This window comes from Brassica napus, chromosome C1, assembly GCF_020379485.1.
Source record: "Brassica napus cultivar Da-Ae chromosome C1, Da-Ae, whole genome shotgun sequence".
Lineage (NCBI taxonomy): Eukaryota > Viridiplantae > Streptophyta > Magnoliopsida > Brassicales > Brassicaceae > Brassica > Brassica napus.
In genome coordinates this window covers 4,648,163-4,666,253 of record NC_063444.1, presented here as the reverse complement: position 1 = coordinate 4,666,253, position 18,091 = coordinate 4,648,163, and the positions used below count along the sequence as shown (strand labels likewise).

At 35.6% G+C, this 18,091-nt stretch overlaps 2 protein-coding genes across 2 annotated transcripts; one reads left to right on the top strand and one right to left on the bottom strand.

The window, feature by feature from the left end:
• The first annotated feature begins 2,372 nt into the window (after positions 1-2,372).
• On the top strand, positions 2,373-3,101 carry LOC125580891. The gene has a single exon (XM_048746147.1). It carries the CDS (start codon positions 2,373-2,375, stop codon positions 3,099-3,101), a length of 729 nt encoding a protein of 242 aa, XP_048602104.1.
• Positions 3,102-3,259: 158 nt separating this feature from the next.
• LOC106388809 (diacylglycerol kinase 7) lies at positions 3,260-6,391 on the bottom strand. Its single transcript, XM_013828959.3, has 10 exons — positions 5,818-6,391; positions 5,186-5,308; positions 4,960-5,097; positions 4,640-4,889; positions 4,484-4,566; positions 4,330-4,400; positions 4,166-4,243; positions 3,996-4,083; positions 3,781-3,897; positions 3,260-3,700 (listed from the first exon to the last, which is right to left on the bottom strand). Exons 1-10 carry the CDS (start codon positions 6,181-6,183, stop codon positions 3,542-3,544), a joined length of 1,473 nt encoding a protein of 490 aa, XP_013684413.3. The 5' UTR covers positions 6,184-6,391; the 3' UTR covers positions 3,260-3,541.
• Between the last annotated feature and the right edge of the window lie 11,700 nt (positions 6,392-18,091).

Sequence of the window (18,091 nt, the reverse complement as noted above, 5' to 3'; positions counted from 1 at the left end):
TTAACTGGAAGTTTTTTTCTAATCATCTTTCTGACCCCGACGGTCGTATCATCATTATCTGGAGAGATTCCCTAAATGTCCAAATTCTATCACAGAGTCGGCAGTGTATCACCTGCTTGATCTCCTTTTCCAACCAGCGACCAGTCTAATACTCAGCTATCTATGCCTCCAATCGGAGCTCGGAGCGTATTGATTTATGGACTGAACTCATCCAACTTCAGTCTACACTCGATCTGGAAAAAAATAATTGGGTATTAGGAGGAGATCTCAACAAAATCATCCATCCTATGGAGCGTTCTGATCCAAGTGTGGTTGTTCCTGATTCTCAAATGTATCAACTCCGTGACTGTTTCACTTAGCTAGGGCTCTTTGACTTGCGCTACATTGGTCCTTCTCATACTTGGATCAACTCCCAACCATCAAATCCCATTACTAAGAAGCTTGATAGACTACTAATGAACAGTAACTTTGTTGCCTCTTATCCCCATGCCATGTCCACCTTCCTCCCTCCCCTATTCTCTGACCACTCACCGTGTATCCTTGACCTGTCTTTTACCCTCCCTTCAGCTGGTACTCAACCCTATAAATTCCAAAACTACCTCACTAAACACCCTGGGTTTGCTGAGCTACTTAAAGATGCATGGATTCACACTAGAAACACTTGCCAAACTCTCTCACAGCTGTGCTGGAAGCTTAAACTAATCAAGAGTGATCTTAAACTTCTAAATAAAGACAACTATTCCAAAATTCAAGAGAGAGTTAGTGAGACTAACAGTTTGTTGCAAATTGCGCAGGTACAAGCTCTTCAAGATCCCAATCCCACTACATTCCAAGCTGAAAGAGACCTCCATCAAAAATGAAATTTTCTGCGAGAAATAGAGGAGATGTTCTTCAGACAGAAATCGTCTGTCGCAGTCTCAGCCATCAGAAACTTCTTCGCAACCAACTTCCTCCCGGCTACTACAAATGCTACCATCCTTTCCTTAGTACCTAAGTTCCCTGGTGCAACAAAGATTAGCGATTTCAGACCTATCTCTTGCCTCAACACGATCTACAAAGTTATATCTAGACTCCTAGTCAAGAGGTGAAGCCACTGCTATATGCGCTAATCTTCCCTAGTCAAACAACATTAGTAAAAGGAAGGCTCTTAGTTGAGAACACTACTCTAGCAGGCGAACTGATCAACGACTATCATAAAAATCAAGGCACTAAGAGGATTACCATCAAAGTAGACATTGCTAAGGCTTTTGATACCTTATCTTGGGAATTCTTGTTCGCTTGCCTTGAAGGACTTCAACTTCCAACACACTTTATCCGCCAGATCAGAGCTTGTGTCTGCACATCAAGTTATATGGTTGGTTATAATGGCTCAGTTCATGGGTTTTTCAAAGGTAAAAGAGGGCTCAGACAAGGAGACCCTCTCTCTCCTTATCTATTTGTCATGGCTATGAATTGCTTGTCACATATGCTTAACAGAGCGGCTAGACAAAATAGATTCAAGTATCACATGAACTGCTCAACTACTAAACTCACCCACCTCTCTTTTGCTGATGATCTCCTCATCTTTATAGATGGCTCAATTGACTCTGTCCAACAGGTGCTACAAGTCTTTAAAAGAGTTTGAATTACGGTCAGGCTTGGCTGTCAGTATGCAAAAGACTAGCTTCTATGCCTCAGGCTTGTCATCAGGGGAAATAGACACGATCAAAGCTTCTACTGGCATGTCTCAAGGATCTCTCCAGTTCCGCTACTTAGGAGTTCCGTTGAACTCAAGGAAACTGACGCTAACCAACTGTGAGCCTCTGCTTCATCAAATCAAAGCTCGGCTCTCTTCCTGGTCAGTGAAGTCTCTCTCCTTTTCAGGAAGGCTTCTCCTCATCAAAACGATAATAGCAGGTATCACAACCTTCTGGTGCCCTGCATTCATCCTCCCGAAGGCGTGCATCAAGCGTATCAACTCTCTTTGTAGCATTTTCCTGTGGAAAGGTAGCATAGAAGGTCACAAATCTGCTAGAGTCTCTTGGGAAACAGTGGTATTGACAACAAGGCAAGGTGGTCTTGGAGTTAAAGACTTACAAACCTAGAACAAGGCATGCACTCTTCGTCTACTCTGGCTCCTCTTCTTCAGGCCGGAATCGGTTTGGGTCCAATGGTTCAAGGAAGTAATACTCAAAGGCTAGGTTTATAACTACTGGACAACACCAACCCGGCAATCCTACTCCTGGCTCGTAAACAAGCTTCTCAAGCTTAAGAGTGTTGTGTTTCTGTTGATGAAGTTGAGGCTGCAAAATGGAGAAACAACAAGATTTTGGTCAGACAATTGGACACCATTTGGTGATCTCAGAACTTACTTATCAGCAACTAACTCGAGGATGGGGATACCTCTACATGCTATTGTCTCCTCACTGCTCGTAGATGGCACTTGGAGTCTCCCACCAGCTCGTTCGGAGGCGCAGGTCGAGCTGTATTCCTCCCTAACAACGATTCAGCTAGCGCCAACTCAGGACTATTACGAATGGGAGATCAATGGCCAAGTTTACACAACTTACAAGACAGGTCAGTTATATGATTACCTTTGTGAACCGAGACCAGATGTCTTTTGGCATAAGGCAGTTTGGATCTCTCGAGCCATTCCACGCCATAACTTTCATGCTTGGCTGGTAGTACTGAACCGAATACCAACTCGGGATAGGCTGATAAATTGGGGAATTCAGGTCGATGATCGATGTCTCCTCTGCAATTCGAATCAAGAGTCTCGAGATCATCTGTTCTTCACATGTAACTACAGCTATGACTTGTGGCAAATCATAGCTAGAAGACTCCAACTACTTCCTCAAAGGGATTGGCAAGCTACTCTGGACCAAATGATCTCGCTCTCAACTCAGACTCCTCAGCAAATCCTAACTCTCCTAGCGTGGCAGGCGACCTTGTATTGGCTTTGGACTGAACGCAACGCTCGCCAACATACAAATACTTTCAGGACCGTGGATCAGATCTTCAAACTATTGGATAGACAACTCAGGAGCAAGATCAATAGCTTTAGAGACTCTAACCCGAATCGCTCCTCCACCATGCTGCAGAGCTGGTTTCGATTTGGTTGATTCCGGCGATGATCTATTCCTCCCGATCGTCGCTCCCACTCCCATCGTACTCTTTTTCTTAATCACAAAGGACTTTTTTTTTCACTTCCTGGGCTTAACTAACATGGGTTTAACCATTCTGATATGTGTTTAATGGCTCCAGAAAAAACTAAAGTCTATGGGCTTTAGTAAATTTTTATTTTCTTTCTTTTAATTTAAGCAAGCAGTTTACAAAAAAAAAAAATGAAACATACGAGTTTACAAGATTTCAAGACAAGACCACCTTCAAATGATTGCTTGAATCTTGACTTTTTTTGAATAGATACTGAAACTTCATCATAAAGTATAATCTCTTCTACAAATATATGGCTATTTTGACTAATTAATTAAAATACAAATAGAATCAGGCTCCTCTTTTTTTTATCGCATCATCTCATCAAACCTCTGGAAAATGGCTTAGATCATTCACCATTGATCATTAGCGACTGAAAAGGAACCTTTTTGATCTCCACAAAAGTAGAATAATCAGTTTTCATCGGTTGCTTCCATGGCTCACCATCCATTTGCAAAAACGCATCTTTCCAGTCACCTCCTCTTAGTTCAAACCTAATCGCAGCCGCCTGAAAATATTGATAAAACCGGTCAAGATGAAACCGAGGCTAAACCGGGGACAGGACCGAGGGTAGAGTGTTTTCTGTACCTGAGCAATGTGCTTAGCCGTGATGATTTGAGCCATTACAAAAGACGCATGCCAACCTTGCTTCAAACCAAAAATCTCGATCAGCCCGTCATCACAATGCGCCTCCACAAATCCTCTCTGTGAACAAGAAAAAGAAAACCTATTTTGTTGAAGCTTGAAGAGCAAGCAAAGAAACAAAACATTAGTGTACTGAATTTATTTTAGAAAAACATTACCTTCTCTAGATAGTTTGGTTTCAGACTACCCCATGGATGTCTTCCACTTCCATAGTTATCAAGATTCAATACCACAATGGATCTCACGCTATACACAAACCCAAAACAGAGAGATTTTAAAAGTGAATGATAATGTTTTTAACCATTGTATGTAATTAAACTATTTGTACCTTTTAGGAATCAGGATCTCTTCCCACTCGGAGCAATTTGCCTTTTTAATATGGATTTTCATTATGTTTCTTAGTCCCCTACAAAATACATCTTACCACAACATGTCAACACAACAAAAGATAGATGAGTAAACTCATAAGAACTCTTCACTGGAAATACTAACCTTAACCCCGGATTGCTGACACAAGGTGTGCAAAACCAACCTTGAGTGCAACTGTAACTTGAGTAAATAATCTGCAGTGTGATTCATAATCTCATTACAAACCCCAAACCAGTGCAACACGGACAAAGTTCAAGTTTCAATATATATAAACAACCTTATTTGTAACGGGACCTTGAGCAAGATACGGTTTCTCATTGCGAAGATGGTGGAATCCATATGCAACTTGAGCATCCATACCTTAACAAAACAATACAAGTGTTACCTCAAAAAAGATAAAATGTGTACAGTGATACTGAAAAGAGTAAGTTACCTATGCTGAAGTAGTTGTAGAACACTCCTTCGTAGGACTTTGCTTTAGGAGGTACATCCTTATCAGCATCCAAAGCCTGGTCAAGTGCAGTTTCCTCTGAAGGTTTCAAAGAATAAGGAGGATCCACGACTTCTCCAGATGGCATCGACACTACAATACTCCAGCTATCTAATTTAGCAACGGGGCCTAGAGTTGCTCGATGTAGTGTTCTCTTCATAGCAGATCTCCAAGCAAAAGGAAATGCACCACCCTAAAGAGAGATAAAGAGTGAGAAACAGTTGTTCAAAAGCATTACCTAAGAGAAACGTTATTAGACTCACCCAATTAAAACTCCTAGAGAGGTCGTTTCCTGTACCGAGAGGAATGACACCAACGGGAGGAATATGTGATTTTCCTTCTTTGTGAAGCTCACCGACACAACCAAGTACCCAACCAACTGTACCATCACCACCTGCCACCTATCATCATCATTATAACCACTAACTTAACAAATCCGATTCCAATTGCTGAATATGGTCACAAAAGATGTGTATATATATTACTCACCATGATGCGCATCCTTTCTCTGCATTCTCTTGCGCATTCATCTCCTTTCGCTGCAATCGTCTCCAAACAGGCCAAGCCGTACCTTACAAATTCATGTGGTTTCACTTCTGTGAGATCAAATACCTGTAATTGTATAACCACAATGAGCTCACAAAGCAAGTACAATAATCAGAAAAGCAAAAGAAAAAAAAAACTTCACCAAATTATTCTACCCTTCAAACATCAACAACAATAAAACTACAAAGTTTCTGTCTTTTCTATTACAAGACAAGAAAAGTTTTAACCTTTTTCAAGTACCAGGAAACTTTTTGACACAGGAATCAGAATCTTTTAAGCCAAAACAGTGTATAATAAGCTCAACTGATTAGAATCAGAGAAAGAGAGAAGATTTGATCATGACAGAACACTAAACCTACTTGTACCATATAATTTAGATCAGAGTGATTCATTCACAATCTAAACCCAAATCAAGATTTGAGATCCTCTTCACATAAATAAAGAAAAGAAGTAATGACCCAGAACAATGAACTAAGTTCATTTCAAATAACATCAATCTAAACGCAAAGTTGAAGTAAAGTCAGTTCAAAAGTTACGATCTTTAATTTCTGATATACAAAAAGAATAACAGTGACCTGTTCTTCGCTCATCAACTGTTGAAGCCTCTCTTTAAGAACAGGTCCATGACGACCTCCGCTTTTAGGATTAATAAACACAACCATCGGTGCATGATGAGCTAACTCCTCCGTGGCGGCGGCGGCGCCGGGAAGTACCAAATGGTCCGGAACCGCGGTGGAGTCTTTCCTCTTGATGCAATCTTGCATGGCGAGGCGGAGATACTCAGGCATCACTATCCTCCGACGAAGCTCCTCTCTGTCTACACCGAAGTTACCGAAACCGCAGCCTCTCATCGTCACCGCGTCATCAGTCTTCGCAGACGGTCGTGCAACCACGAAGTTAGTCGTCGACGCCTCGCCGACGGACCTCGGTGTCTCCTCCATATATCTCCGGTGATCAAATTCGTTAGGGAACAACAGATTAAAATTAATATAAAAAAAAAAACTGAAACTTGATCGAACTTCGAAGACTTGAGTTTTGTTCCCGAGACAATTCAAAAGCTTTTTTTTTTTTAATTTGTTTTAAAAAATTTAAGTGTTTCGAAGACAGAGCTAATCTGTATGTTCGATGCGATGTGCATGTGTTTAGTAGATTTCCCCGAAAAGCTTTATTTATGAGTTTTCTAAACTGTAACTAGAAAATGCCCACATGGGGAGTACACATTTACATAACTGCCACTTAAAGCTTTATAAAGTTTACTTGATTTTTTTCCTTTCTTGCGAGCATTTTTGAAATTTTAGACTGAGTTTACATAACATTACTAGAGTCAATACAATAACAAGATGTTTCTTTTTTTTTTTATGAGTTTTTTTTTATCTGGTTAATTATGATATTAGAAACATTACATAGACGATATTACAGTCGAGAATTCTAACTGTCTTGTGAAGATTCACGCATGACTGCATCACCTTGAATAGCCCTATAAGATCCATTTCTGACGGTACTCCTTACGCCATGCTGAAGATCTCTTATAAGCATTTTCTCTAATTTTCTGCATAATTCGTTTTTTCCGGGAATTGAAGCTCAGACTTCTTTCCGTAGAAATTGCGTTGTTTGGGGTTCGAACCCCAGATATGGGTGTAGAAGCCTTTAAATTTTGACCACTGGGCCATAGTGCTTCCACCATTGTTTTATGAGTTAATCCTCAATTTTGTTTTTAACATTATTGCCCTAATAACTTTTAAGATCTTATGAACGGCAGATTTGATATATGGTTTGTAATTTTGTACTATAAAGCAGTGTATTAAATGCGAGGTACTTGTCGCACGTTGTGAATGTAAAAGGGTAAAAAGGACAATCAATATATCAGTGGGCTGGGTCAGGATGACATATGTGCATATTTATGATTATTATTGTCTTACTTACTGGTATTGTTGGATCGCGAAGCTGTCATATCCAGATATTTATTGCATCTTATCAACGGTGTGCAACATAACCACTTTTTAAGTTTACTAGAGTCTAGAAATGATTTTCTCTTTTTAACTGTCAAAAACATTACCACAAGTACAACCACGTCTGATTTTCAGACAAAATCTAGCAAGAGTCTAGATATCATAAGTTGAGAGTGTGTTAAAAAAAAAACTTCCTAGAGCTGAGAGAGATAATTTGTGAGATTACCTAAACCCTAACCAAGTTTCACTTTATATCTCATTTGATAAACTGTCACTACCAAAGACAAGAGAGGCAGCCTGTGAAAATGATTCGTTAAAAAGCAAAAATCATCAAAACATTTGAACCTAAGTGAGTAGACGAAAAGAAGAAAAAAGTATATTCAATTGATTACATGGTGTTGGCGTCTTCAATTCAACAGAAGTAATATGGAGCGGGTTTTTGGATCCATGTCTTAACTAACTAAAGCCCATAATAGCTTTGGGTGCATGGTTTTATAGCCCACTAGTGGTGTAAAGGGCCTACACTTAATTCTCATAATTTACTTCTCACCTTGAAAAGAATTCAATTAGTTAATTAACTATATAAGAAATCCGAATAAACGAAATGGACCCAACCCCGCATAACTGAAGAAACCGATCAAAAACAAGTTGGTTTAAAATTTGTATACTTTTATATATCTAAAACTTTTAAAACAAATTTAAAAACCAAACTAAAATTCAAATTTGCGGAGATGTTTCAACTACACATCGGATAATTATCAAATCACTTTTTATATCCCCTTCGTATTGGTTGGATATTTATAGAACAGGAAAACAATAACCTATCTGATTTTGCAATGAATTATTTTAAGTTTTGAACTAGATTTTGACCCGCCCTTAGAAGGGCGGGTATATTTTTGTTCTAATTTTTTTTGAAACATTTAATTTTTATATTTATGTTTTAATCATATTTGTGTTTTTTTGTAATCCTATTTGTGTTTAATCTTAAATTAATTTAATTTAAATTTTGGTAGAAGTATTAAATATGTCAAGTTGCATAACTATACACTGTGCTATATGTATTTCAGAAATTATTTTTAAACTTTATTCCTGTAACATATTAAATTTTCTTAATAGTTACCTAACATAATTAGTCAAAAATATTTGTATAAATGTTTTTTTTGGAATCGACCGGAAAATCAAGTCTTGTACTCAATTAGACATGAACTATATACCCGGATAATTTTTAAAATTTTATATTCGAAAACCAATATTAAATCCAACCCGTCCCAACCCGCTCCAAAGAACGAACATTTTTTTGAAAAATGTAAAAAAAAAATAATTTTAATTTATTCTGTTAAATATATATATATATATACACATTGTAAGTATATTAATTGTATACGTTTAGGGTCAGTGTATTAATTTCATTTTTAACATTTTAATTTTTTTTAAAACTGTTTTATAAATTTAATTTAATTATTATGCCAAATTCTTGTGTAAGTATTAAGAAAGTTTATTCTTTTATAATAAAAATGCGTATTTTTTAGTTTTGAAAACCTATTTTATTATTTTTAAAAACTTTTTATTTCTATAAATTGCAAGTTTCATTTTTTGTACTTTATTACATCTATACATTTATTGTTTGGATTTTTGATTATGTAACAAAAATAATTTTAATTTTACCGGGTTTGCGAAGTGGATTTATATCATTTGCTTCCAATGTAACATGTGTTGATTAAATGAGCCAGTGAAAAGCTATTCATTATTTAATGAAATATGAAGCTGGGTTCGCTAAACAGCCAAAAATTTGTCCAACTTTAGGTCAATTTATACTCTTTCCGTTTTGATTTAATTATCGTTGCAAGGAAAAATTTTCGTTTCAAATTAGTGTTGTTTTACAGTTTCAATGCAAAATTTATAAATAAGATTCTTCACTTTATTTTTCTATTGGTTGAAATATGATTAGGTGTATAGGTAATCGTGTTTTTATTTTAGAAATATACAAAATCATATGTTTCTTTAATCTGTATGTATAAACTTAAAACGACAAATAAAATGAAACGTAGAGAATATATATTTTTCATTATGATGTTCGCATTAAAAGAAAATAGAAAAGTCAAATCATTAAAAAGTTTTCTTTTTTCTCTCTCCATGTAAACTTAATTCAGCCCATCTTTCTTTATTCTTTTTAGTTTTCTCATCATTTTTTCTTTATAGTTCTTAAATTTACAAAGAAAACCACAAACAATTAAGAACAAAAAAGATTTTACACAAACTAACACTATACATAATTTTTTCAACATTCTGCGTTTTTAACTGAGTAGAAAGAAGTCACGACGAACCACCCCCATCAAAGATCTCTACGCTGAGAATAAAATATAATTTTTACAAAATTTGCATTGGTTAATTAAACAAAACAATTTTAAAATGAAATAAATAAATTATAAGTTCTCATAGATGATAGTTATCAAAAAAAGAAGTTTTGAGGGTTCCTAGAATATAGGAAAAAATGAAGAGGTCACGTAAGAGGAAGAAATATGTAGATTTAGATGTAGTTATAAAAGAGTTGGTTTATTATTATTTTTTAAATAGGTTGGAAAAAATTGTTGTTGGACTGAACCTATATCAATGGGTCACACTGCTGTTTTAATATAATAGATCTTAAACCAGCATTACTATTTTCAATATTCTAATAAAACAATTTTCTTATCAAAATCATTCTTGTTATTGGTTGTGCATCATTTTCACACCATAAACAATTTTTGGTGTCTTTCAAATAAATTGGATATTAGTGAATATCATATAAAAGTGTAGATTCGCATATATAACTGGTTTTGACCCCCAAAAGAAAAGTAATATTAGTGGCTGCCAAAAGAAAAAGAGGCATACAGTGATAGACATGGAAATTGGAAGTCTGCCAAATTGTTGTGGACCGTCGCCTTGAGAAGGAAAGGTGGACATGTAGTCATCATGTACATACATATTCACATTTTCTTAGCGTCAAAGTTTCGAAACCGCGTCCAAAAAAATGATTCAACTTGTTTTCAATTCGTTATTTTGAATTGAATCAAATACGTTTTGCTTATAGCACTCTGCATTTGGCAATAAAGTTCGACTCGGCTCTCTAATACGTAATCCAATAGATTAGTCTAATTAATTACTATAAAAAATATTGATCGTAAGAAATGCATAAAATATTGCAATTAAGGATGTTTTGAAACAAATAAGCGTGGTATCATGTGACACTTGAATCACTCAAAGTACACCAAGAATTTGTACAAAAGAAAAGTGAGCCATTAATGGGTTTAATTAGCTTATATTTAAAATTGGGATTTACAATCATAATATCAGGTTAGTCAATCTTCTCGTTAGCAATTTTGACTCTATATGTTCATCAGTAGTAATCAGACATGTTTCGTATTTGTTGCGCCTTGCGCGGGTATCATGTATTTGACAAATACATTTTTGACAAAGACTGTACGTAGTCTTCCTTATCTGGAGTCAATCTTTAAATGAATTTTCTCACCCTTCCTAATTAAGCAGCCTCAAAATCAGGGGATTAGACTTCTTACTCCACTTGAGGGGATATCTTATAACGTCACTGACACAATTTTTTAATTCAGTAACATTATAAAGCAGGTAACAACTTACAGTGCCTCTTATTAACGTTAGCATTTCCTCGCTTATAAAGAAATAAAGATGAAATCATCAGTGTTACAAAAACAAAAGATGAAATCATCATTTTATAATTAGATATTTGCAGGCTTTTTGAACGAATATGTTTTGTCACAGAAAATAGAGGGGTTTATGCCACCATCGTGGAAGAACAATGGGGTTTGGAACAGCGATGTTATTATTCTTTAACTATGTAAACGTGGGGACTTTTTTTTGTTAGGTGTAATGTTCCTATGGACTCCAAAATGTCTAAAATAGCTGAACAAAACAAAAAAATTCAATTTTTTTTGTCTGTGGTCGATAAATCTTATTGAAATTTCTCAAGATATGGTTAACTTCATGAAATGATAACCAAAAGCTCAATCGGATTTTTTTTAGTTCACCTCAGTTGAAAATTTGATAGATTTATTTTGACACCGCAATTATTAACTCTCGAAATATTATTTTTTGGTAAAAAGTTTAGATATTGTAAATATATTTTTGGAGAAATAATACACCAAAAACACTATAAGAGGGAAAAAAGTAAAATAACAAAACAAGAACTTTATTTTGAATAATTTATGATTCGGTTTAACGTTGATCTATTGTTTTTTAATCTATATTTTGTTAGTATTTTTTTTTGGTTAGTATTAGTAATATGATGTTCATCTGTACTTTGGTGAATTCATCAATCGAATAACTTTGCACAAATGGAAAACTGAAATGCGCTGTCTAACTTCTACGACTACCTATAATAAGTTTTATAAGATCATTTCCAACATACATATCTCTATAATTTTTTCTAAAATAGAGATTTCTGTCATAGAGGTGAAAATGCTCCAATGTGTGTATGTGTGTATGTTTCTATAATAGAATTCTTCTATTTTTGAGAAAAATATAGAAAAAAATTGATTTTTACCTCTATATTTAGAAGTGAAAATAATATATCTCTATTTTTTTTCATATAAATAGATGAATTCTATAATAGAGGTATACATTAGATTATTTTCATATTTATAATAAAAAATTTCTATTTAGAGGAAAATATAAGATAGAAAATATGGATGGGTTGAAGATAGTCTAAGTAATCTTGAAGAAAGTTTTTCTCATCTGTCCAGAATTCGTATGAAAAAGTGGTATTTAAAGCAATTAAAGGGCAAAGTTGTCATCGCGTAGAAACAGTAGGTCGACAAGAATTGTACGTGTAGTTGTAATAAATGCAGAAAGTTGAAACTCTCACTTTTTTCAAACTTGCACTTTTATGTTTATCGGCCTTTGCGATAAAACTATTCTTCTGCGTCAGCTTTTTATTCCATCTCTACACGACAATTTCCGTCTCGTCTAAGACCATTATTTTGGATCCAAGAACCCAAAAACCCCATCGTAGACCTGTACAGAATGACTCCGGAACAATTAGGATATTCAAATATAGTCCAAATCTTAATTTAACCCTTCACTTACAGATTTGAAACTCATTTTTATATGTGTGTTTTGTTAGGAGCGTATATGATATTTGGGCGGTGATTATGGATTTTGTTATGATAATGTAAGAATCGGTACTAACCAAAACTCACTAATATTGGACATGCATATAGTATCTGATGTGATAATATCTAATATAGAATGTAACACCAAAAATATACACTAGTATACTGCAGATGTCTACCTGGTTAACCTTTTGTTTTTTGGAAACAAGGGATATATCTTCTATCGATGTATGTAGTACTCCTATTTAGTTAGTCGTAATCATATATAACATCAATAATATCAATGAAACATTCGGAAGTTAAAATAAGAGGTGTGTGGAATATGGACAAGAGAAGAGTATAACAGAGAAAAGTTTAGTGTAAAAAGGCTGCAAAGGAGTGGTTGGTTAAAAAGTGAGTGAACTCGATAAACGCGTAACCCCAAAGGCAAAGCGTGCGCTACTCCAGCATCTCCAATAGGCCTTCGAACCTTCAAATTTTTAAGTTTTTGAGTCACCGATAGACTCTAAAATCCTAAAATTTTGAGGGTCTAAATAGTAAAACTTCAAATTTAAAGTTTCACTATTCAAGCCCTCAAAATACTATTTATTTTTCAGTTTAGTCCTTATAAATTTTTAACTCACGTATATGTGAACTAGTATTAATTTTTTATCACTTTAATCCTCATAAGTCATAACTATATTTCACTTAAATATTTAATTATATTATATATATATTAATGGATAAGATATATAATATGTTAAAATTAAAATTAAAGTAATAAAATATAATATTACTTAAAATATAATTATTATTTCTCACAACAATTATATTACATTGAACAATATATTACAAACTAAAGATCAAAAGTACAAGACTAAATATTTTACAACAAATATTACACACATAAATATTACACAAATTATAATCCATACACTGATATTAATAGTCAGGTAGATTTGATCCCGAGCCTCCAAGATCACCAAAATATGGTCCATAGAAATTTGGTGTACACTACAAGAAAACATCAAGGATTCTGAGGGAAAAAATCGTCGGAATTTCGTCGGAATAACGTTATTCCGACGACATACCGACGAAACACGCCGTCGGAAATAATTCCTCGGAATTTCTTTTTTCCTCAGAAATCCCTCGGAATTTTCCGACGGAATTCCGAGGAAATAAATTTTCGAGGAAATTCTGAGGATCACTAGTTTGTCGGAAATGTCCTCGGAATATACCGAGGGAGAACTTCGTCGGTATAATTCCTCGGAAGTTCATCGATCGATGCGTGTTTGGACATATATACATCGATCGATAGGAGTATACCGACGGACCTTTTCCTCGGTTTATTCCTCGGAATATACCGATGGAACTGGTTCCTCGGAATAAACAGAGGAACCTGTCCCTCGGTATAGCCCGAACGTTTTTTAAAAAACGCAACGATCGATGCTTTTTTGTTCAAAAACGCATCGATCGATCTAGTGAAAAATATAATTAATTTCCTCGGAATGTAAAAAATATTAATTTTTTTAAAAAAATAAAATTTCTGAAATTTAAATTCGAAAATATGAAATTAAAAGTAAAATTGAAATCATATTAATTAATATTCAAAGTTTCACAAATAAAAATAAAACATTCGGAGTTTGTGGAAAAAAAAAACTACGGGTCTGGCACGTCCGGGAACACCTCGTTCGGGTACATCCTCTGCATCATCTCCATCATTTGCTGGTTCAGCCTCCTCTGTGCCTCATAGCCCGCCTGTTGAGCCGCCATCTGGGTCTCCAACAAAGATATACGATCATCTTTGTCCTTCAACTGGGCCGTAAGTACTTCTGGATCAACAAAGGGCGGTGGTGCAGAAGAAGGGGGAACCGACCGGGTGCGACGACCCAAACCGACCAAACGTCCCTTCTTCTTTGGAACCGACTGAATAGAAAAAAGCCAAATTTAGAAATTTAAACCAAGAAATAAATGAATTGAACTTTTAAAAACAAAGAACTTACGGATTCAACGATTTCGTTGATTCGAAACCGGGACAAGTTGGTCGAAGCCGTCGAAGCGTCATCCTCGGTTTGAAGCTGAGACACTTCGTCTACCACCTGAGTTTGGACCAGGTCGACCACGTCCCTCACAAGACCGTCATCAATCTGGCCGGTCTTCTTGTTGGTATACGCCCTCCTCATTAGGGCGAGATCATCAACCGGCTCGCCATCATTTTCTTCCGCCTTGAAAAAAACATAAATTAAAGAAACATTAGAAATTAGAAGAAATGCACAATAAATTTAAATTCTGAAACTCAAATAATTGAAGAAAAAGCGGTTGAACTTACCATGCGATCTCCGAGAGTGGCAATAGATTGAGCACCCAAGTTATGCTTGTAGATGTCCTTCCCTTTACGGTCGCTCCTGCGGTTGGTGGAGTTGGTGGAAGAAGTTTCTTTCGTCTCTTCCTTATCCCAATGCGCACACAACTCCTTCCAGACCGTGTCGTTCATCGACTTTGGGACCTTTAATAAAAAAAAAAGAAAAAGTTTAATAAATTAAAAAATAGTTTAATAAATTAAAAATGGTTTAATAAATTAAATCGAACCTTATTGATTTTCCACTTCTTCTTCCACTCGTGGATCTGCTTCTCATAGTTGTCCATTACTTTATGGACGAAGTGGTGATAGATAAAGAGCGTCTCATCGGAATTCCAGTTGAACTCTTGCTGAAAAAAAAACACAATTAGTAGAAAATTTATATTAAAGATTAAAAATATAAGTAAAAAATTAGAATACTTACCGCAAACTGACGAAACCACAGAACCTGCTTGTCGGTTGGGAAGTGAGTGAAAGTCGGATGTCCACTGTCGAGGACCGAGTACATCATACGGTTGATCCATGCGCTGATCCCGTTCCCGGATCGGTTGAACCTTATTAAAAGAACAAACGGTTAATAATGATATTTAAAGAAAAAAAAATGTTTAATTACCATGTTTGACCCCGTCCATGTGGATACGGAGTGAGATACGGAAGAAGGTCACGACCGGGCTGTTGAACCAACTCCACAACACGCATCACTCCCGGAGGACCCGGAGGAACAGGAGCGGATGCAGCAGCGGGAGCGAGAGGAGCAGGAGCGGGTGCAGCAGAGGGAGATGTATGGTTGGAGCTGTGGGGCGAAGGGGAATCCTGAAAATGGCTGGAATCCCGAGACTGGCTCCCCGTACCACCACGACCACGACGCTGTCGAGACCGGGTCTGATCATCATGAGACCTGTAAATTTAAAAAATATATTTAATAAATACAGAAATATATAAATTAATTTTTTTTTAAAAAAAAAATCCCAAATAATTTAATCACAAAAAAAGATTTATATATATTTAAAATTTTTAATAAAAATATAAAAATAGTTCTAATAAACAAAAAATAGTTGTAATAAATAAAAATAGTTTAATAATTACAAAAAAATAGTTTTAATAATATATATATATTAAAAATATTTTTAAATCCCAAATAATAGTTTTTAATCACAAAAAAAGTTTTATAGATATTTAAAATGTTTTGTAAAATCCAAAAAATCGAATTTATATAGAAATTTTTTTTTTGTAAAGTCCAAAAAATCGAATTTATATAGAAAAATCGTTTTGTAAAATACAAAAATCGATTTTATATACAAAAATCGATTTTATAAATACAAAAAAAAAAAATTATAAAAAAATTCTAAATCAATTCAACAAAACAAATCATTCAACCAAATCACAATTCTAAACCTATTATACAACCAAATCACAATCCTAACCAATCACCCTAAAAAAAATCTATCAAAACCACACAAAAACCTAACAAATAGAACCTAAGAGAGTGGGATAGGGTCCTTACATGATTTGTGTAAGAGAAGAGGGAGATCGCCGGAGATATCGTCGGATTTCAGGGGGAAATCGCCGGAGAGAAGAGAGGATTTGCGCAGAGGAAGAAGAGAGAAATGGGGAAGAAGAACGGGCTTGTGGTTATAAAACCTAGGGTCCGACGGACATTATCCGTCGGAATTCCGTCGGAATTATAATTTCAATTTTCGCGAAATATTTGCCCGGTAAAATGAAAATATTCCGAGGAAATTCCGACGGATAGTAAAATATCCGTCGGAATTTCCTCGAAATATTCCGAGGAAATACCGAGGAACTAGTGTTTGGGGTTTCAAAACATCAATTTTTTTTGCCGTATTTCATTTCTTATACAATTGTAATGCATACCATTGAGGATTCTTTGTATAGATGAGCATAAACCATGAAATAAAAAATTTCAAAACTAATTGAAAGTATTCCCTTTACCGTTCATTAAAAGGTATAAGTGTTTGTCTTATGTTGCGAGATTTCGTTCATACAATTCGAAAAGTGTTAATTATACGGTAAGGAACAAATTTTTGACTTCATAATGAACGTAAGACACTTAATAAGGGTTATATAGGTGTTATTCAAACGGCAAAACGTTGTTTTCGGTTTAAAAACCCTATTTCCTCGGAATTTCCTCGGATTATTCCGAGGGAACTCCGAGGAAACCCTCTTCTTCCTCGGAATTTCCTCGGAATATTCTGAGGAAATTCCGAGGAACTAGTGTTTGGGGTTTCAAAACGTAATTTTTTTTAAATAAACGCATCGATCGATGCGTTTTTGAATAAAAACGAATCGATCGATTACTAAGATGGACCGGGCCGTAAGATTGTGATCGATCGATGAGAGTAACCCATCGATCGATCGAGAATCTCAATTGTTCCTCGGAATGTCCTCGGAAAATCTTGTATGTTTTTTTAAAAACGCATCGATCGATGCGTTTCTTGACAAAAACAAATCGATCGATTACAAAGATGGACTGGGCCGTAAGATTGTGATCGATCGATGAGAGTATCCCATCGATCGATCGAGAATCTCAATTGTTCCTCGGAATGTCCTCGGAAAATCTTGTATGTTTTTTTAAAAACGCATCGATCGATGCGTTTCTGAACAAAAACAAATCGATCGATTACAAAGATGGACCGGGCCGTAAGATTGTGATCGATCGATGTGTTATAGAACAAAAACGCATCGATCGATGCGTGTTCGGAAAACAGAATTATAAGGCAAAACCCGACCTTTTCTGGATCTAAACCTTAGAACTCTCATCCCCTCCGATTTCCCCTATAATTCGCCCCCCCCTTTCTCTCTCTATAATCATCCGATTTGAACAATTTTGGGCTCCATTCCACTTGATTTTTCGAGCTCTACCTGATTCCTACACTCGTCTTCACCCTAAGACAGGTATACTCCGCGAATCTCCACATTCTGAAATCGTGTTCTTGAGCAATTTTTGGGTTTTGTGAATTTCTTATTTCCGTGTTGATTCCTTGATCAAATATGCATGAAACAGATGTTTAAACATGGAATAGAACACAATTGTCTGTGATCAACGAGTTTGGAACAGGATTTGAGATGATTTAGGGATTGAGAATTTTTTTCAATTTGGTTTTTTTTTATCACAACTCGATTTCGCTTTTCATTTTCATGTTGCTTTGAGTTCTTAATTGATTATAACCATGTTGAGAGCAATGATTCTATTTTGTAGAGAATGAAGCGCACGAAAATGTCAGCAAAGAAGAACACACAAGAAGAGGGTTCGTCTCAGCTGGAGAAGCAAAGGCCAAAGAAGTGGGATAAGTCTGATACCACCCACTACAACAACATGAAGAAGGTAGCCGTTCCGGCTACACAACTAGCATGTCCTGAGACGATGACAATATTGGGAATCCAAGCAGACATTGAAGGACTGTTCCAGAACATGGGT